The sequence below is a fragment of the Cucurbita maxima genome, unplaced genomic scaffold (assembly GCF_002738345.1).
Source record: "Cucurbita maxima cultivar Rimu unplaced genomic scaffold, Cmax_1.0 Cma_Scf00003, whole genome shotgun sequence".
In the NCBI taxonomy this organism is placed as follows: Eukaryota; Viridiplantae; Streptophyta; class Magnoliopsida; order Cucurbitales; family Cucurbitaceae; genus Cucurbita; species Cucurbita maxima.
Window position 1 is genome coordinate 5,956,060 of NW_019272019.1, and position 20,764 is coordinate 5,976,823.

Consider the following 20,764-nt stretch of genomic DNA (forward strand, 5'->3'; position numbering starts at 1 on the left):
AGGATGTGTGTATTCAAACATACCTTGCCCATTCCTCTCCATGCTTTAATGATCAATCATGGATTCATAACACACATAACCCTTTCTTTTTCTCTTGGCTTCCTCTTGGATGTCAGTTTCGAACCAATTTTGGATTGCTTTTGTCAATATTTCAGGGGCCAGTTTGGATTTTGATTTGAAAATGACATGAGTTCGGGGGAAATGGAAAATGAAAACCTCTATTGGGAATTTTGTTGCAGGTTATCTCTTTTATTCTCTACTTTTAACGAATCTGTGCTTTTCATCAACCACGCATCCTATATTTAGCCATCTTTTGAAAACTAAAGTTCTATATTTGCTAGCCACAATGATTAATGACATGGGTGGCTTCCAATCTGACTGATTAATATGAAATATCACAAAATATGAAAGCCAGAAGACGATAGCGAATGAATCAAATGGTAGGGCATATGTTAGCAGTCAGAGAGTAATGTATCATTATCTAATCTAACTTAATCAGTAAACTGTTATAATTATAATGTATGAACATATAGATCCATGAATGAATATGACATGAAGTAAAAACGTATAGTTCTAAGCATAGCTTAACTGAAATTATATACCGTCAATCAATGGCCAATAGGTTTAGATACCCGAAGTGCAATGGCATATAGAGAATCTCTTGGAGAGCGAAGAAGTTGAAACGAAGAGGCGAGTGGGGCACGAACTGAAGCCGTCGAATCGCGGTTTTTCAGATCCGAGATCAATCGGAGCATGGGACAAGAACTCGAAGCGATTCGAGGTTCGTTTTAAGCTATTGTCGCTGTCGGAACAGGGGAATCGTGCGAGCGCGGGTCGCTGCAGCACTCACCCGCCGATAGCCGGGTAATTCTGAAACGCTGCAGATTGCCGCAACCAAATATCTGAGGCAAACTCTTCTGGGCCCAATTCTGAAACGAACAGTCAGCAATAGGCCCGATTAATACATTTGGGCCTGCGATGAGAGGACCGAGGCCCAAAGTTCATATGGGGGAGAGATGCAAGCCGGCGTATCCCTCACGCGATCCAATATCCAAACGCACGTGTTCTTCTTACCTCTCAAATGGCTCCAAACCATTTGCCACGTGTCAATTTCCCAGCGGCGCCGACTTCTTTCCTTCGTGGGTCCCGTATCCAACAGCTCCCTGCATCGGACGGTGATTATTCTATCCACGTCATCATCTCCAGGCAACCACAGGTTCACCGAATATTCGTTTACGTTTTTTACCACCGCGCGAACGATCCCCTTTGGCACCGTTGAGAGTTTTGAAGGTCCTGCATCTCATAGGTTGTTTTCTTTTGTTCCCTATAAAAGCCCTAATTTGTTTTTCTCCGATTTTTTCCCTTTTTTTCATTTTCCCTGCATTCGACAAATTTGATGGCGAGTTTTTTCTTCCATTCATCCAAGTGTTGCTCCATTCTCGTTTCAGTTCCAATAGATTCTGTTCATCTTTTTTCTCCGAAACTTTTTCGTTCTCAGATTTTTAAGCAGCCTTCTAGTTCTAATTGACGTCTATTGAAGGGAGGAGCCACCGTGGTCTGTACAAATGGGAAGACGTGAGTTTTCTTTTCGTTCTCTTTGGTAGTTTTTATCGATAATCGAGGCTGCCTATTTGCTGTTTTATTTATGAACGAAATTTCTCTGGCCTTTTGTTTACTTTCTTGTTCCTTTTTCATCTATAGATTGTTTGACTTTTCCTCCTGGAGTGTTCCTGTTTTTCTCTCTGGATTGTAATTCTGAAATTGTCTGGATTTCGTGTTTCACTCTGCAGATTGATAATTACAAGGGTTTGGTATTGATGTTGTCTCTTCTTGACAGGTAAAACTCAGCGAAAAAATTCTCCAGCGGTGGATAGTGATGATGATATTAGTGTGAGTTCTTCATCGACTACGCGGTCTGATCGTATGTCTGTTGTAGGGATTGAGGATTTTCAATTTGACCAAGATACTATACTTGATCAAGCTCTTGATGCTTTATATGAGAAGAGGTATTCTTCTAGTGCTTGAACGATTCTTCGTGCTAAATGTTTTTACTCCTAGAATAAAATTAATGCAATTTGGTCTTGTCACTAGTAGCAGCAGCCGTTGCCCCATTGTAGTTTATAGCTTGTTGGTATTATTTTTTTTTTTTATATAAAAAAAATCTTACATAGTTCTGAAACTTGGAGTAAATTATGTTTGACTTCTGCAATGTAGGGGTTCCACAAGAGAGAAAGCGCTGGCATCAATCATAGAAAATCTCAACAACAATTTGCAACATCAATTTGTGGAAAAAAAGTAAGCACTCCTTCACGCACTCTCTCCGTGCAAATGTTTCTAATTTCAAGCGCGGGCTTCAATTCTTCCATTGTTTTGTTTATAGCTTGGCACGTTCTCCTTTGATTTTTCTCGGGTACTGTTTCTAAGAGTGAAAAATGGCAGGGTTGCTTTCATTCACTTTCTTGATTAAATGTAGTTAGTTTTGCAGAATGTAGTCTGTTGCAATCGTAAAGAACTGCCCAAAGTGGGGGTAAAGAAAAGAGATATTTCATTCATCTGAGAGATTTTGTCTGGGGAAGAAATCGTATTCCTCTTTTGTACTCGTGTTGGAATATTTTTCAGAGAAACCAACTAACAGATGGATCTCAAAATCCAACTAACAAAATACATAAAAAATTATTTCTTACAAATCCCCAAACTTAGATGTAAGAATTCTCAATCTCAGCCAATGTGAGTGGCTACCACAAATATTACTTTGAGCCTACTTATTTTGTTGTCATAAACATGACAACATGGTGATAATGGCAATTCAGTACCCATAGTTTAGCCATTAAGTTATAATTTTACCATTTCTTCATTTCGTTTTAGTTTTATCAAATTAAATTTTTAGCCGGGCATAATGTAAGAGTCTCAATTCCCCCCTTTTTATATGATGCAACTTTGATGCAATCATCCTATATTTCTGTTAAGGTCCTATTGGGGAAAAAATGTAAAAGGAAAAAGCAAATGCATGTTGATTGATTGCACTTTTCTTCCTTTGACCAGATTTGCTACTCTGCTTCATCAATGTCTGAATTCTATCAAAAAGGGTTCCAGCAAGGAAATATCCTTGGCTTCTCGTGCAATTGGTAGGCGTTTGATAACATTAGCCTTCTCAATTACTGTGTATCCAAATGCCAATTAATTTTATGATCATATATAATCTGTAGGATTATTAGCTTTAACAGTGGGTGAGGGTGACAATGCTCGGGAAATATTGTCAGAATCAATTCCTTCAATTTCTCATGCTCTTAGATCTGGATCGGAGTCCTCAAAGATATCGGTATTTGATATAATATATTTAATCTGAAATTTAATTTAATTATAAAATAACTAGATGATTTTCATTCGACTGATTTGGGATGATTAATTTTCTTCAGCTGCTCGAATGCTTGGCGGTTATCACTTTTGTTGGAGGAAATGACATGGAGGAAATCGAACCGTTGTTGCAGCTCATGTGGCAAGTTGTCATTCCCAAACTAGGACAAAATGTAATCCCTAATGTCTCTTCCTTTATTATTGTTGTTTGTTTAGGGTTTAGGACGAGAAATTTTATCAAATTTATGTTTATTGTTCATTTGTTGCCTGCTCTTCAAATTTCACAGGTAGTTGCAGCCAGGCAATCGGTAGCTATCATAACAGCTATGGTGTCTGCATGGTCCTTTGTCCTTACAACTATGGACGGGTTGAAACTTAATTCCAAAGATTGGCAAGAGTTAGTAAACTTTTGTTATGCAGCTTCCTCTTTTGCTATTGATTGATTTATTATTATTATTTTTGCAAGAAACCTAAATCTTTTGATATTGGTTTGAGTGTGATTGTTAATGGGTTGATATCATAATTTGCATGTCTAGGTATGAAACAGCATCATTGGGGTTGGTTGTGTTAAAATGATAAATAAATATGCAAATAAATGTTCGCAGTTCATGAAAATTTGGTAAATTAATATATAAATAAATTTTTGCCTTGTATGAAAATGTACTACGTTTTATGTTATCTGAATTATGATGTGATTTTGCCCCTTTGATGGGGCAATACAGTTTCTTTCCACAAAGGCACTAAAGTAAAAAACCAAGTCAAAATGTGTGGAGAACCCTACTATGCTTGTAGTTTTGAATTCTCCCTCTGCAAAGAAGAATTTAAAGTTTTGGCACCATATGTGACGATTAACAAATTCTAATACTGCAAACATTCAGATCAATATCATATTTATCAAGTCTTCTGGACAAGGATGACCGTTCTGTACGCATTGCTGCTGGTGAAGCTCTGGCGTTGCTTTTTGAGATAGGCAGATTGGAGAAGTTTTCTGCTGAAGCTAGAGGATCAACTGATGGCTCCGCCCTGGAGGGAAGTAAACAGCGGGACTGGTTTATACATATACAGGGACTGAAGGGAAAAATTTTGAATCAAGTGAAAGGCCTCTTGATGGAAGCCGGTGGTAAGGGTTCTGCTAAGAGAGATCTCAACTCCCAGCGGAATACATTTCGAGATATCTTGGTGTTTTTTGAGGTACACCTACATCACATCTTTATTTCTTCTTTACATGTGCCGATCTTCATATCCTTTTCTTTTTAGGCTTATTTGATTATCCGTTCTGTTATGTTAGGATGGTTATTGTCCTGAAACTTCGATTAAGATTGGAGGAGATCTGTTGCAGACTTCAACATGGACTCAACTGATTCAGGTTCCCATCTTTTTGTTGTCTGAAAATTGTATAACTTTTATGTTCATTTTGTAACACTAAATTTATAAACTTTCACAGCTGAACTTCTTAAAGCACATTCTTGGAGGAGGGTTTGTTAAGCACATGCAGGTTTGTTTCTCTGCCGTTTGTTTGCCGATACACGTTTTTTTTAATTGTTTGATTGATTATTAATGGGCGGGTAGCATTCCTGTGACTTACAGCTTTCTAATATTATTCTCCTCCTTATTTTATGTAATAGGAGAATATATTCCTTCATGATGTCTTTGGGTTCACTCCGAAGAAAAAATTTCTCTTGGACAGCGAGCATCGAATATCGACCACGGAAAAGGTTAGTGAAACACCATGATTATTAATTATTTTATTCATTTATTTTTGGGTTGAACGTCTTCTATTGAATAATGTAATTTCTATTCCTTGCGTGTGGCAATCTTATTAACGTGTTTTTTTTTAATTAGAGGATGTTCAAGTCACCAAATTCAATTGCCAATAAGACAAGGACTCAGTTATTGAACAAGCAGCGAAAGTTAGCTGAGGTAGTTTTCTGCATATTACTAGAATAAGAAGGATTTAAACAAAAAGAATTGTTTAGCAGTCCCTCTGATCGGAGAAATATATGATTATGCTAGATTTGCTGATGAAGCTTTCTTATAAAAACCATGCGTGTGGTTTAGTAGCTGTGATGTTTAGAGATAAATATTTCATAATCTCAAAATGATTTATCTGAAAACTCAGCTAGTTTCCGTATTGCATTTTTGGGCACTAAGTAGGTGTGAATTTTCGTTATCTAATCTTAAGATAATATCTTAGGTAAGTTGTCCTCTTGGGAGACATTATCTAATTTTAAGATAATATCTTAGGTAAGGTTGTCCTCTTGGGCTTCGTTATCTAATCTTAAGATAATATCTTATGTAAGGTTGTCCACTTGGGAGACGTTATCTAATCTTAAATAAGATAATATCTTATGTAAGGTTGTCATCTTGGGAGACGTTATCTAATCTCAAGTAAGATAATATCTTATGTAAGGTTGTCATCTTGGAAAACGTTATCTAATCTCAAGTAAGATAATATCTTATGTAAGGTTGTCATCTTGGGAGACGTTATCTAATCTTAAGTAAGATAATATCTTAGGTAAGGTTTTCATCTTAAGGAGATGAGCTTTATGCCTAAAACTAAGTAAATTGGTTTGAACTTGGTTCAACTCTTTATCTTCTTCAATAGAATTATATCTTTATCTGTTTTTCTGCTTGGATAATCCTTTTGCTTTCGTGTTGCAGGGTAGAAACATTGGACACTATGCTTTAAACGTGGGCGACTGAGAATTATAGTATTTATTTATTGCGACGACTTAGAAGGTACTGTTGAAGGCTGGTGCGAGCCTCCATGTTTCTGTTGGACGAATTGTAAAAATAGTAGAAAACATAAATTACTCGCAGTTCATAATTGGGGCAGATAATTTCGAATTATTCTGAAGCCCCACCTCGTAAATGCTCTGACGATTTACTGTTAGTTTCGATTAGCACGTAATTTACTAATTATTAGACAGCGGATTATTTCATAAATTTTGGGCCCGTGTTGTTTTAGAAGAGGTTATTGTCATGTAAAAGGGATCCATCGGGGCATTTGTAATAAAAAGTATTTTAAGTCAATACCAGTTTTCACCTTCGTAATTTCTCATATTTATTCTTCCACATAGCATTCGAGTGTTGCCCACCAAAACCTTTGAGTACAGCTAAATATTCATAGCTACAAAATTAAAATTCTCACACGGCTCAGAAAGTTTGACCCTATAGAAGTACATACTAGTGCATGTGATCATCGACTTCCTGTGGAGGCTAGAATGCCCTCAATCTCCTATCTTGAACTTCTCTTTCCATGTTTACCTTTAATGCGCTGCTAGAACAAGGTCACCATCTTTGCAAATCAAGATGAATATAATTTTCAAATTACTATAAAAGTTTGCCAGTCAGCTACATCTTCTTAGAGAAACACTGTGCTGCAGAAGTTCAATTCGACTAATAGGGTCATATGCTCGTATGCAATTGATCGGGGTGACGTCTTTGATAAAACAAATGGGTCCATATTAAATCTGTATTTGGTACTGCTTTGCTTTGGGGGGTAAGGGGTCTTTCTATGGGGAAAAAACACTGTCGATCGGACAACTTAGAAACCAGATAATCCAGCAAAATGCTTTTTCATGGCTCTGTCCTTCCTGTGATGGTTACCAGATGCTCCCCCCCTTCCTCGGACTCTGTTGCCGCCTCTTCCCCCCCTTTCTGAAACTTCAGCCACATTTGGTTGTTTACCTTGTCCTTCAGGCACGCCTGCAGCTGATCCACTTCCCACTTCCCTCCTACTACCTCGGCCCCAGGACTTCCGTACGTTATCTCTCGGATCTGCTGCAGAAACATCAGGCTGACTATCCTCCTCCGACTCTGTCAGTTTTTTTACTGCCCCGAGGGGCAAGTTGCCTCCGCGTCCAAGTCCATGAATTAGTTCTTTCTGAGATTGAGTCACTAAAGATGCCTCGTCAGAATTGGAAACTGCAATCGACCCTGCAACTTTGTAACTATAATTTTTACCATCCTTGACGTAGTATTGAGGTTTTCTTTTAGATCCCCACTTTGAGTTGGAAGCATTTTGTGCTGAACTTGCATTTTTTGAGTTCGAAGAGTTACCCAAATCTGAACGCAACTTTTGACCCACCAAGTCTTCATTATCTTCTGTAGCTGTCTCTGCTATGCTAATACCAAGATCATCAAAGGAGTCATCATACTCATCTTCATATTCATATTGGGAAACCAAAGCCGCAGTCCTCACTGAATCTGCTTCATTTCTATTGTCAAGGGCCTCTGAGTACGGCATGTCATCTTTAGACTTTCGAACATATCTGCCACCAAAAGTAGATGAAACTGAAGGGCCTTCAACCATTAAATCATTACTCTGAGAGACTTGGTCGGTGTAGGCAACTGTTGAAGACTCAAATAGTTTTCCTTTTCCTTTGTCATTCCTATTAATAACAGCCGCACTAGAATTGGGCACTGGCATTGTTTCTAAGGAAGTGTCCAAGGACTGAAGATCAGCATGAAGAGTCCCCTCAAGGATTCGTTGAATCACCTCTTCAGGGTTCTGATTATAAGCTACCAGACATGCAGCTAGAAACCCACTGCCATACTCAGGGAAAAGATCCTTTATTTGACAGATTTTCGACTCCAACATTGCAGAATCCTCATCTACTTCTGATATGTGGCTCATCACAGGTGCCTTGGAAAGAGATGAATCCTTAATATTAGGCGTGGGGGTATAAACTATTGTTGATATATAATCAAATTGCTCATCATCGACAAATATCCAACCTGTAAGAATAGAAATAGGCAACACAATTCACGTCATAATGCTATGTCTAGCAAGAAAAGAAAATAGGAGACTAGTCAATACTAAAATGCATTTCAGAAATATGTCTATCTACTTGATTTTCATTTTGTGGGTGCCATTCCTTCTGTACGCGTTGGGCAGAAAATTTAAAAATATTATATTTCCAAATATTTTCAAGATATTCATCCATTGAGATTGTGTAACTGACATGATGGAAAAATCGAACCTTCCTTATCTCACCGGGCAACTGGAACTAAATCCAACACATACCATTATGTTCTATGGTACTAGATCGTTTATTCCAAGAATGAATTATTAGTAATATAAATTACCAATAGGGTTAAGCTCTTATTTACTTGTATGTTGTACCACTAATGAATGTTTGATCAACTTAACTTATCCTATGTGTAGTGGAAATAAAACCTCGATCCAGAAAACTTACCATTGTTTCGTAAACTGTTGATTCTGTTCATTATGGAGTGGTTCTTTTTCATACGCTGAAGAAATGTTTGACCAAGTTGTTTATCCGGAGCCTGTTGCGAGATCCCATTGATCTCTCTCAAAGTTTGAATAAAGATATCCGCTCTTATGACAGGATCTTCTACATTTGCTGGGAACATCTTCATAGAGACTGGAACAGCAAGGTCATTTCCAAACACTTCGTCACCTAGATAGCAGATTTCCAGCAGTTTCCAACCCAGACTTACAACTCTTAATGCTAGCATTTTCAAACTTGTTACCACACTAGACATCATATCATCTCCTCGGGGCACAAAGACAATTTGGAATCCCTGCTGTAAGGATGGAAGTAGTAAATCATGCAATCTTGCAAGAGTTCCAAGCAAATCCTCATTCCCACAGCTGCAGAACAGTATTAACATTAATTGGGAGGAGGGGGAGTGAGTACATATTCAAAGTCAATTACAAACAACACCGGTGGAAATCCAGAACCAGAATCTTGTATCCAATATAAAATACCTTATTTCAACAGCAGAGGAGAAGAATATAGCTGCCAGTCTGTATGCAGCAACAAAAGAGTCCAGAGTGACAATTGCATCATTTATAAAATCAATCACCTATTCAGAAAATCAAGTTTAGTAATTTCTACAATACGTAGTGACATAGAGGTATATCTGCCCTTGCATCAAAAAAAATTGGGAAGAAAAATAAATTAAAGATTCGACTTCTTGATTAGAAATTATTATTTTTAGCTTAATTGATTAATGAACTGTGACCGGAAAAATTCAGCTGCAACAAATTCCATGAAGAAACCCACATTGGAATTATGACGGCAGCTATATTGTTTAAAATGACATGAGAAATGAAATCACTTATTATGGGTATTTTTAAATAAAATTCCTTAATCAAATGAAAGAGCACACCACAACAAACTACTATTAGATCTAGCCTCACTTGACGCAATAAATTTACACCCAGAGAAGAACATCAATCCAATATTAACAATTTCCCCTCGGTTCTAGTTCACCTACCTCCAAGAAGTCAGCTTGAAGCTTACTGTACCCACTTTCTCCATTGCTACCGGAGGAGAAGAGAGTCTGCATAAAAGAAATGGAGAAATTTCCTCAATGAATAATGTTCAATTCTAGGTCTGTACATCACAACTTGCAAATGATAATCCATAAAATGATGTCATGACTATCGGGAGAAAAAAAAACCAGAAATCTACAGCAATAGAATTCCATAATGGGGTGGGTGCTGACTTTATTTTTTAACAAAAAAAAGAAAAAAGAAAAAAGAAAAAAAGCACCGTTTGTTGGCATAGACATACACATTGACGTACATACAACAGAATGGTGGAGAAAGAGACTGAAAAATGAAACATGTGCTTTCTTGTGTAATGTTTTGGCAGTATCAGCCATATCATACCACAAGTGCCTCACAAATGAAAAATAGCAAATTCACTCAACAAGTATTTAACCTCCGAACATATGTGCTTCTCTGTGTTATGTTGTATATATATATATTTTTTTTTGTTGGGTATTCCTTGAGGTCAAGAGTTTTAACACAAGGTTGAGAAGTTGAATTTCTGGTTGCTCGTGTTCAGCAAATAACTCCATTTTGCACTAGGAGAAGTGTTTTGGCATCTAAAGAAACCATAGTGTCTTCAATAACTAAGGAAAGCCCTTTGTTACGGGCCCAAGCCTGCGATCGAGTTATGGTCTCTCGTAAGTGGAGGTAGACGGTGTTCGTGTGGGAGAAAGAAGTAGAATTCTTCTTTCGACCTATTTTAAATAATTGTAAGGCTCAAATAGAGGGAACCTTAGTACCTCTTAGTCAAAGTATACAAGACTAAATTGAAAATTTTTTAGGTATCACCTTCATTGATGTTTATGACTATTTATACAAGTTGTATAATAACTATTGCTACATCAATGAAACCATGACTCAATCAGGGAGGATCATCCTCCTAAAACAAAGGAAATAACTAAAAGTAGAAATGTCAATGGAGTCGTGACTCATCATCCTCTTAAAACAAGAGAAGTAATTAAAAATAGAAATGAAAGTGGAGGACTCCTTGAAACTGAAGAAAAAAAACTGCATAAAGAAAAACTCAACCAATGGGTTCCATACGTGATTGCTTCTTTTTGCCATGAGTGTGAAGTGTGTACACTTGTAGTGACATTGTATCAATAATTCCCGACCCCAAAGAAGCTTATCCTCAAGCTTGAATTGTGGTAATTTTTTGGTCATATCTTGAACAGTTTCCCCCAAGAGGCATCCGCAGGTGAAGAGTGGCTTCAGTATATCAAAATTTCTAATTGACCAACTTTAAATCGATGGTCCAGAATAGCAAGTGGCTGAGGGTCAGGGGCTGGAATTGGAGGAAGTTCTGGATGATGATCGACTCAGCCTTCATGGTATGGTTTGAGTGCGAAAATGTGGAAAACTGGTGTAATTTGATTCGGTTGGTAAGCTTAACTTATAGGCCATAGAACCAATTTGTTCTAACACCTCAAAAAGCCCAAAAAATTTTGCGGCAAGCTTTTGATTTTTCCTTGAAGCTAACAAAGACTGGCTACATGGTTGAAGATGTAGCAGGACGTTGTCTCCAATATTGAACTCTAATGGTAGGTGTGATTGATCATATTGATCCTTCATTCTGTTCTGAGCTTCCTGAAGGTTGTCTCTAATGGTCGGTGGCATTGGAAATTTGTCTTTTGATGGTCTTTGTATTGAGTTCCCTATAATCCACACATAAGCACCATTAATTATCAGCCTTCAGAACTAGAATTGCCGGAGAAGAAAAAGGAGATTGGTTGGGAAGGATGATCCATTGCTGTAGCATGGCTACACATTGGCATTCTATCTCATCCTTTTGTCCGTGGGGATATCTGTAGGGGCGCACCACCACGGGTGGGCTCCAAAGGAATTCGGTGATCACAAGATCGGCTTGGAGGCATCCCCGTTGGTTTGATCCAAGAGAGAAACATTTTCCGCTAGCAAAGTTGCATGTCCTAGATAGTGGTTGGATGCAAGGAATTGAGTTCAGGCGACTTCTGCCGTGTTTGAAATGTATTCCTTTGAGCTCCACTTGTCTTCCGTGTATGAAAAAAACATACACATGATATTCAAAGTCCCATAAAATAGGACTCGCAACCAGTTAACACCGAGGACAATGTTGAAGTCCGTCAATGGTAGCACAAATAAGTCCACTGTGAAGGTGTTCAACTCTAATTCAATTAGCGTCCCTTTGCAAATTTTGGGACTACTGATTGCTCACCATTGGCTAAATTGACACGTAACCCGTCCTTCCCATTCACTTCAGCCTTTAGTTCTGCCACCTTGAAAACAGATAAAAACTACGAGTGCTTCCAAAATCAACAAGAATGAGTACCTGACCTCCGTTCCAACACCCATTCAGTCGCATGGAATGTGGATTTCTTGTTCCTGTAATAGCATTGAGAGGGATTTTTGGTGACAGTTCTTGCTCCATTTCCTCGGTTGGTTCGTTCTCTTCTTCCAAGTCAATCCAAAACAGTTTCTTACATTGATGGCCTCGCACAAATGTCTCATCACAATTGAAGCACATCCCCTTCTTTCTTCTTTCTTCCATTTCTTCTCTAGTGAGTCGGTTTTATCAAATGGTTGGTGCGCATATCTAAATTGGTGAATTGTGTTTGTTATCTCAATTGGTGGTGGTGGCCCTGGGATATATTTTTCTTTCGTACAAGCGAGACATACACATTGCGGATACCACGTCATGTGACTGGTGAAGCTCCACCTCAATTGATATAGACTCTTGCAATCCGCTAAGATACAATGAATCTTTTGATTTTTAGTTAAAATTCCAGCTCTTGAAACCAACCCTTCGAATTAGTTTTAGTACTCTTCCACTAAACCCGTTTGTTTTAGCTTAGCAAGCTCCCCCAATTTATTACTTCGGATGGGAGGTCCAAACCGCAAGTTGCATTGGTGGACAAACTTCGTCCAGGTGGGATCCGAAATATTATGTACCATCTATAAATACCATAGGTTACCAATTCCCTCTAAGTGATAAAAGTCTTAGCTCGCCTTTTCTTCCTCGGATGTCGATTGATGTCGGAAAAAGTGTTGACAATGGCTAATCCAACCCATTGAAGCGAGGGAAGTCAAGTTTCATGAATTTGGTTACAATAAAGTTTCTTCCAGAATTTTCAGAAATGGTTGCCCCATAAATTCCCTTTATCTCTTTGTTTTTGCTTGACTTTCAGCGCTGGAAGAAGTCAGGCCCTTCTTTGTGGATTCCAAGTCAAGGAACATGGCATCCAATTTAGTATGAAGTTGTTCAACCTTCTCATTACATAGCTTGATTAGCCTACTGTTTGGATAAGAGTAAATTGAAGAGTTTGGTAAGCTGTTCTCGCACAGATTCACCCGTAACTACTGTCTCTGATACAATTGTTAGAGGCCCAAGTCTGTGATCGAGTTATGGGTCTCTCATAAGTGGAGGTAGACGTAACTACTGGCTCTGATACAATTGTTAGAGGCCCAAGTCTGTGATTGAGTTATGGGTCTCTCATAAGTGGAGGTAGACGGTGTTTGTGTGGGGGAAGAAAGATTCACCCATAACTGCTAGCTCTAATACAAATTGTTATGGGCCCAAGTTTGTGATCGAGTTATGGGTCTCTCATAAATGAAGGTAGACGGTGTTTGTGTGGGGGAAGATGTAGAATTCTTTGTTCGACCTATTTTGAGTAATTGTAAGGCTCAAATAGAGGGAACCTTAATACCTCTGAGTCAAAGTACTCAAAGACTAAATTGAAAATTTTTTAGTACCATCTTCGTTAATGTTTATGACTATTTATACAAGTGGTATAATAATCATTACTACATCAAAGGAACCCTAACTCAATCATGGAGAATAATCCTCCTAAAACTTTGAAGGAAATAACTAACCATAGAAATGAAAATGGAGCCCTTACAACCATTGCTATATCAATGGAGGCGTGACTCAATCATGGAGGATCATCCTCCTAAAACAAGAGAAATAACTAAAAATAGAAATGAAGGTAGAAGACTCCTTACTGAAAGGAAAAAAAACTACATAAAGAAAAATTCAACTAATGGGTTCCAACTATTGAATTAATTCTCCAATAACATTTTTTTCCTTTTCTTTAAAATTTATATTCGTATAACCAATTGGAACAACTTTTTGTAATTTCGCTTGGTCTCCGAGCTTGGCTTTACTCCCCCTCTTTTGTAATTTCGCGTCACCTACGAAATTGTTTTCTTTTTGCTTTTGTGAAATTGTTTATTATCAAAGGAGGTTTCTTTTAGCCAAAACTATCGGATCTAAAAACAACGAAGAAAAGCCCTTCAATAGTTTCATGACATCTCTCTCCTTTTAGCTGCTTTTGGCATTGTCTCGGTAATTGGTCATGTAAGTACTATTACTCTGTAGTTATATCTAACAACAGAATATTTTGTAAGCTCCTCGGCTTGAGAGGAGGGCATACCCTATCTTCCCATCCAATTTTTGTGCTTTTCTTATCATCACAGAAATTTCGTATTTCTTACCAGAAAAGAAAGAACAAATGGCCAATTAACTTTTAGCTCCAACAGAGTATCACAGAGCATTTTCTGGAATATCAACTATCAAAACAACATATTAATAATAAATAAATAAAAAATACCTCGAGAGATGAGTTGCATCTTTGATGCATCATAGAGACAATGCTGAGGAAGTGAGATATAACCGACGGTAAAGTTTCATGAATACTAGGCTGGGATTTTATTGCATTCTCAACCTGAAAAATGTGAAATGGTAATTTCAAATGTCAACTTTAAATAGAAGATTAACACACAGTATTTTATTAAAAATAGCTAAAAACTTTCAGTCTCTCACTCTTTTTTTTTTTTTTTCCAACTTCCGAGAATATTATGCTGGGGTTAAAAACATTTTCGTCCTGGAAAATCCCAAGGCTATTCCTAAAATTTCAGCTTACATATATGCCTAGCATATAACATTGCATTAAAATCAGCTAAAAAATTTCTCTTCGTTTTGTTCTTTTTTATTTTTTTCCCTTACCTAAATAATCTGTAGCTAAAGCATCAGTGAAGTAAATAATAATTAAATATATGGTTTCATAAACAATGACTCTTCTATTTTCTTGTCGTAATTATCATTATCCTGAAGAGATAATTGCTATGATAATCTAATAAACTTCCAAAATCACTGCCAGTTCTAAAAAATTCCACACTTGCATCCATATAGATTTGAATGACTTTGAACTAGTTTGACCTCTAATTATCCCAAAGTTTGAACATCTGAAGCAGTAGAGTACAAAACTTCGGAAACATCATATGATCATTACAGGATGAGAACCAATAGGAGCTACTAAGCAAGATGATTACCAGTGATCTAGTTAGATCTTCATTCTCGTGATAATATATAGCACATATATCAAGTAACTTTGGAAGGTCAAGCAACTTCTTTCCCTGCAGAAGGACTACATACAAAATTAGTGAACAACAGCGCACCACTATCACCAAATTGATATAAGCTCAGATTTCACTCTTCAGATGATCCTAAAACACATTTGACGTTCTTTTCAATAATATATCCTCTTGATCTTCCAACAAACTGTTAGTATTTGTATAAACATGCACCAACAGTCAGCTGGTTGCATACCATACTAGCAGAACCAGTTCTATGACAGGTGCATCATACTTCATCTAGCTCATCTCTAACTATTACGTAAACTAAAAGTTTGAGCTGCTGATCATAGCCAAAAAAAATATCAGCAGTTTCAAAGTCCGTAACAGGACCCAGAATTCTCCTCAAGGCCCTAAAAGGCCTTCAAGCTTGGACGCCAGGTGACATCACAGGTCAAATAAGGTGAGATGCACAATGATAAATGATAATAATAATAATAATAATTTAAACATGCCTAAAAAGAAGCGTATTAATCTTGAAAGCTATAAAATTTATCATCATTGAAGTTGCTCATAGAACAAATAAAAGAAAATAAAAAAGAGAAGATTCAAGATACATATTTCCTTATCAACAAAATGAGAGTAAAAACAGCTAAACAAGAAGGCTTGCCGAAGAGTACTAATAAAATTAATAATAATCATAAAGTACTCGGGATGTCTGAAAAGGAAAACCATGGACAACATTCAGGTCCCAGTGAAAGACATTTATGCAAACGGATCTCAGAAGATAGTAGGGTTTAAATGAAGAAACCTCGTTCATTGGGGATTCGTGAGCACAAGGTTACAAGATGCATGCCTAAAATGAGGTTGACTTACTGGACACTGAGCCACACAACTAAGATGCACCTAGTGGCTATCCATGCTTTTAAAGAAGAGTTAGATTCTTCGTCGAGCATTAAACATGCTCGGGGTTATTGGAAGAACTGACAGGAAAAAGATGTCCTATCACCTGTATCACGGTATGTGTACTTATATCATAAGCAAGGTAGGATTAAGTGGGAAAAAAAAAAAAAAAAAAAAAAAAAAAATCTGCTCTTGAGCACTAATTTTCAGAATCCTTCTCATAGAACCCTTTATTCCCTTCATTTGTATTTTTTCTTCTCCAACAACTTATCTTATTTTTAATATGTAATACAATCAGCTGGACTCTTCTTGCTTTCATCAGATTGGATTTGTTGTTGAGGCAGGATTTAAAATAGTAACAATAACTGAATAACATAGTGATATGATAAACAATTATATAGATAGTGTTTACTGTCAAACTAAAAGAATAAACTGATTTCCTGGACTACAGAGCGGTACAAGGCCATGTTAAAATATACACAAAGAGTGAAATTACCTCCATGATCTTTTAAACTGAGGCTATCAGCAGCTCGTGCTCCAGGATCCCTATTGGAAGACCTGCAGGAAGAAGGTTTTAGAGGGGGGGAAAAAAATCTGCCGTTAGTCATTCATCTCTGCAATAATGTTCAATGTAAATATAACTTGGTACTTAGTGGTGGAACTTACATGCGATATAATACCATGAAAACACGGCGGCTTAATTCACATTCTCCAACGATGACCCCTGCAACTATTCCATTTGCTCCACGATGAGGAAAATCATACCATCTACTCCTGAATTTTAGGAAGCTATCGAGAAATTCATGCAAGGAAGTGTCCCTAGCCACTGAAAGGAATACGACAAAAGGAGCAGAAGAATCAGTCGATAGGCGGCGATTACCTTATATCGCTATCTTCACCAATACACCAAAATCAGATAACAAGAGTTAAGGTATCCTACAAGAGACTGGCACCACTTTTAAGGACAGATATAAGGAGACAATTCTTCAACATTACTTCCTTAATACCATCGAAGTATACTCAGTATAAGTAATTTGTGTCTCTATCCATAAAATGATTCACAAAAACCAACGATATTGATCAATAGCAAAATCACAATAAACATGCTCACAAATTCTGTTAATTGTTAGTGAATCAGAAAGGCGACCAATTTCAGATGCACGTTCTCATAAACGTATTCCAAATACCTTCCGTCCAAAACTCTCTAGCACTCAACTTGAGCAGCCGAGACAACTCTCTGTTCAAAAGATCTACGACTCTTTGAGATTCCATCGGATCCAACGCCCCTTCCTCGGCACGAAGGCCAGTGGCAACGGCCTCGTCCTGTGGCAAGTAATTCACAAAACTACCACCAGTAGCTCTGCTAGACACCCAATCTCCATTCGCTCCCATCTGAATCCTACTCATTGATGGCGTAGCAGAACTGCTTACAGCAGCAGAATCGGATGGCTTAGGTAGCGATTGTCTGAGGGAAGTGGAAAGGTTAGGTTTAGGGTTGGGCCGTTCATTTGTGGATTGAATCTGATTCTTGGGAATGTACTTCTTCTGCTCTTTCCTTCGGCCCTTGTTGCTTCCATCGTGGTTGTAACGATTCGACATTCAGAATTCAGATGAGTGCGTTGGTGATCGGGATAGGAAGAAGTGCGTGCGCGCCGGGACGGGAGGAGGAAGAGGAATCGGTTCGGTTGGCCTTGGCTCGTTATTTATACCTTTCTTCGGCTTTGCAATTGGTGGCGGGTGAGTATCAAACGGGAGTCCAGTTGGGAATTCACTTTGGACTCCGACGAGCGGCACCTGAATCTTTGAGAGCTGTTTTTGGAATTATAAGCCATTTTTACGAATAATTCTAACCACTAAATAGCATAAAGAAAATTTTGGGGAAAATCCCTGCTTTACACCTAAATTTCATTTTCAATAATCATATAGAAATTCTTTTCAACTCTAGAAAAAAATAAAAAACATAAATATCCTACTTCTGATATTTTGCATTTACTAAGAAAGCCGGATATGAAAAATTACAAAAGGGTCATTTAATTTTGGTTTTGTCACAAAAAAGAAGGAAGCTTCTGGTGCAGACCAATATCCATCCCATTGTAAGCAATTGGAGCATACATCCACATCTCATCAGAGCTCAAAAGCTGCAAATAAAAGGAAAACAATACCTCAAAGTCATCACCAATGCATTTGAAATCAAATCATTCAGAAGCCAACTTAATGAACAAATTAAACTCCCTACCTTTATCTGAAGCTGCAGAAATTTCACGTAATGAACTGCTTCCTCAAGCATTGTGCTAATGTCAACCTGAAAATATTGTCCAATATTACATCGAAGCCTTCAACTAATTCATTAACTCATTCCAAAATTATACGTATAATTTGGTTATTACCTTTGTTCCATTAGGGACAAGTTTCTGCAGAATTCTAAGCCGCTCATTGATTCTCTCTCTTCTCTTCTGCATTTGGTTAACAAAACCAGACCAAAGTTTTTAAGGTTAGTGCTTCAAGTTTCATGTCATTATAAAGGCTTTGTTTTTTCTTTCATACCCTTGCATAAAGGCTTTGTGGATCAGTAGCAGAGCCTCTGGTGGCTCTGGTTTTGGCTTGTGGCGGCGATGCCTCGCCCTCTAAAACAGCGCCACCACCATTAGTATCTTGTGAAGCGCTGTCATCCTCTGATGAGTTAGCGCTGCTGCAGCTGTTCATATCAGGCCCTCCAGATTCCTGATCCTCTTCACATTTGCGCCGCCGAGTGCTCAATTTTTTATTGCTATTCTGTGTAGCTTTCCTAATTTTCTGGACCAAAAGCTTGATAAGTCATGCTCAATTTAATTACTTAAAACACCCATTGAATAAATTGATTTACTTACATTGTTTGAAGTACGAATTTTCTTAGTAGGGTTGTTGAGATTGTTGTGATGATGATGATCATCATCAGCGACGACAATGGATTTCCTTTTGTGATGGAATGCCTTGGCAGAATTGGTAGCATTATTATCATTCCCTATCTGGGTTTGAACATCCATGTTTAGATATCTATCTTCACCCGAAAAAACAGAGATTTCTTGCAGCAAAACGTCAGTACAGGCTGAGAAGATGGAGTCCATCTCGTTCTCTTCAATGGCAGCATTAGACATGGACATATAATGATCAGCAGCAGCAATACAGGGGAATTGATCGATAGCATTGGCACAAGAAGGCAAATTGGGCGTGAAAGAATCCAAATGACAGAACCAGTCGGCCATCTCCGCCGTGGGCGGAGGAAGAAGTGGCGTGAAATCAAGCTCCTCCATTGATAAAATTGAGCTGCACAAATCCCATTCCCCTTCCCCGCTGAGACCTCCAAAAGAATCCATCCAAGATTGTCCCAGGTAGAGAATTAGTATGCGTGCGTTGTGTTGTGCTGGGCTGTGTGGTAGCAAGATATTTGGAAGGTGGGGGGCTTTATACGCCATCCTTTTACAAGAATTGCAATGCTCAATAATAATTGACTTAGATCAATCATCGCAAATTAAATGGATATAGTCTGATTTCCAAATGTCAGTGATTAATCGTACGATGGGGTTGGCCAAGTTCATGCAATCATAGGCTTAAAATAATAAAATTGGCTACATGAACTACTAATATTCAAATCCCCCTTAATTAATCACATTTAGAAGAATATTACAAAAAAATCAACCATACAATTATGTCGGGGAGAGAGAAATGAGTTTAAGAAGTGATTAAGTGAAATAAGCATGAATGGGGTTTGCATTAATGATGAAAGAGTTGAAAACTGTAAGAACGTGGAAGGTTTTTTATATATATATATATATTTGTTTGTTTGGGAATATATGGAATGAAAAAATATATAAAATAAGTCGATAATGATTAATTAATACAGCTGAGATGTCGGCAACGTCGTGGGGATGAGTCTCGAGTTCTTTTCAAAAGTAGGATCGAAACTCAGACAAGATCACCTTCAAACTCGTTTTGTGTCTGCTCATTTTCTATTCATCCATTCAAACCAACTTTGGTGTTGATGTCGATGTCCTTAATTACATTGTTGCATTTTAAGACTACTAATAACTATTTTTTATTATTTGTGATGAGGTGTATGGAAATATAATAAATACATAATAATTTGATTTTATAAAGAAGGAAGACTTTGTTTAATTATGTTATTAGGGTACCATCGTCCTTTGAGGATATATAAAAACTATTGTTTAGAATTAGAAAATAAAATATAATAAAGGATAACATTGAATTTTGTAAGTACTCCTATCTTATCTTATGAAACACATCGGCCGTAAACTTATATGTACAACTCAAACCCCAATGACTCTAGAGATAATCCGAATTACTCCTACCTAACGACTCTTTAAAGTCCGGCCACCCTTTTATTCCTTCCATCTTTCAACTCATATAATAATATTCCTTATTTGAACCACCACCTTTTTGGTGGTTCTAATTGTAACACGTGTCATCACCCAATCTAACATCCGACAAACACAACACATTTATATGTGTGCGTATGTAGTTGTAGAATTTACTTTCATTTCATGAACTGAAATGTAATTCACCGTTCTGTAGGTTTTAAAACGTGTTTATTAAGGATACGTTTATCGAAACAAATCCACTATCTGTTTTACGTCAAGCAATACGTGGAGTAACTCCCGATATAGCAGGAAAGGCAAGACGTGTAAGCGGATCAACTCATCAAGTTCCCATTGAAATAGGATCCACACAAGGAAAAGCACTTGCCATTCGTTGGTTATTAGGGGCATCCCGAAAACGTCCGGGTCGAAATATGGCTTTCAAATTAAGTTCCGAATTAGTGGATGCTGCCAAAGGGAGTGGCGATGCCATACGTAAAAAGGAAGAGACTCATAGAAT

General features: G+C 37.6%; 3 protein-coding genes across 4 annotated transcripts; 1 reads left to right on the forward strand and 2 right to left on the reverse strand.

The window, feature by feature from the left end:
• Window positions 1-1,274: 1,274 nt before the first annotated feature.
• Window positions 1,275-6,401, forward strand: LOC111477219 (interferon-related developmental regulator 1-like). Of its 2 annotated transcripts, XR_002717233.1 has the most exons (14): window positions 1,275-1,575; window positions 1,838-2,006; window positions 2,215-2,295; window positions 3,043-3,125; window positions 3,207-3,319; window positions 3,417-3,527; window positions 3,642-3,751; window positions 4,233-4,545; window positions 4,643-4,720; window positions 4,799-4,849; window positions 4,980-5,069; window positions 5,197-5,274; window positions 6,016-6,206; window positions 6,284-6,401. XR_002717233.1 is itself a non-coding variant. In XM_023121259.1 (13 exons), exons 1-13 carry the CDS (start codon window positions 1,566-1,568, stop codon window positions 6,055-6,057), a joined length of 1,329 nt encoding a protein of 442 aa, XP_022977027.1. In that variant the 5' UTR covers window positions 1,275-1,565; the 3' UTR covers window positions 6,058-6,387. The 2 variants fall into 2 exon arrangements, 1 of the variants encoding a protein (XP_022977027.1); XM_023121259.1 differs by having other exon boundaries at window positions 6,016-6,387.
• Window positions 6,402-6,635: 234 nt separating this feature from the next.
• Window positions 6,636-17,491, reverse strand: LOC111477182 (activating signal cointegrator 1 complex subunit 2-like). Its single transcript, XM_023121207.1, has 9 exons — window positions 17,080-17,491; window positions 16,559-16,718; window positions 16,389-16,450; window positions 14,969-15,063; window positions 14,248-14,361; window positions 9,604-9,669; window positions 9,092-9,189; window positions 8,556-8,974; window positions 6,636-8,094 (listed from the first exon to the last, which is right to left on the reverse strand). Exons 1-9 carry the CDS (start codon window positions 17,489-17,491, stop codon window positions 6,902-6,904), a joined length of 2,619 nt encoding a protein of 872 aa, XP_022976975.1. The 3' UTR covers window positions 6,636-6,901.
• A 387-nt stretch (window positions 17,492-17,878) lies between these two features.
• Window positions 17,879-19,287, reverse strand: LOC111477249 (transcription factor bHLH54-like). The gene is made up of 5 exons (XM_023121301.1): window positions 18,760-19,287; window positions 18,437-18,685; window positions 18,280-18,345; window positions 18,129-18,194; window positions 17,879-18,030 (listed from the first exon to the last, which is right to left on the reverse strand). The coding sequence occupies exons 1-5, from the start codon at window positions 19,243-19,245 to the stop codon at window positions 17,938-17,940; spliced, it is 960 nt and encodes a 319-aa protein (XP_022977069.1). The 5' UTR covers window positions 19,246-19,287; the 3' UTR covers window positions 17,879-17,937.
• Window positions 19,288-20,764: the final 1,477 nt, after the last annotated feature.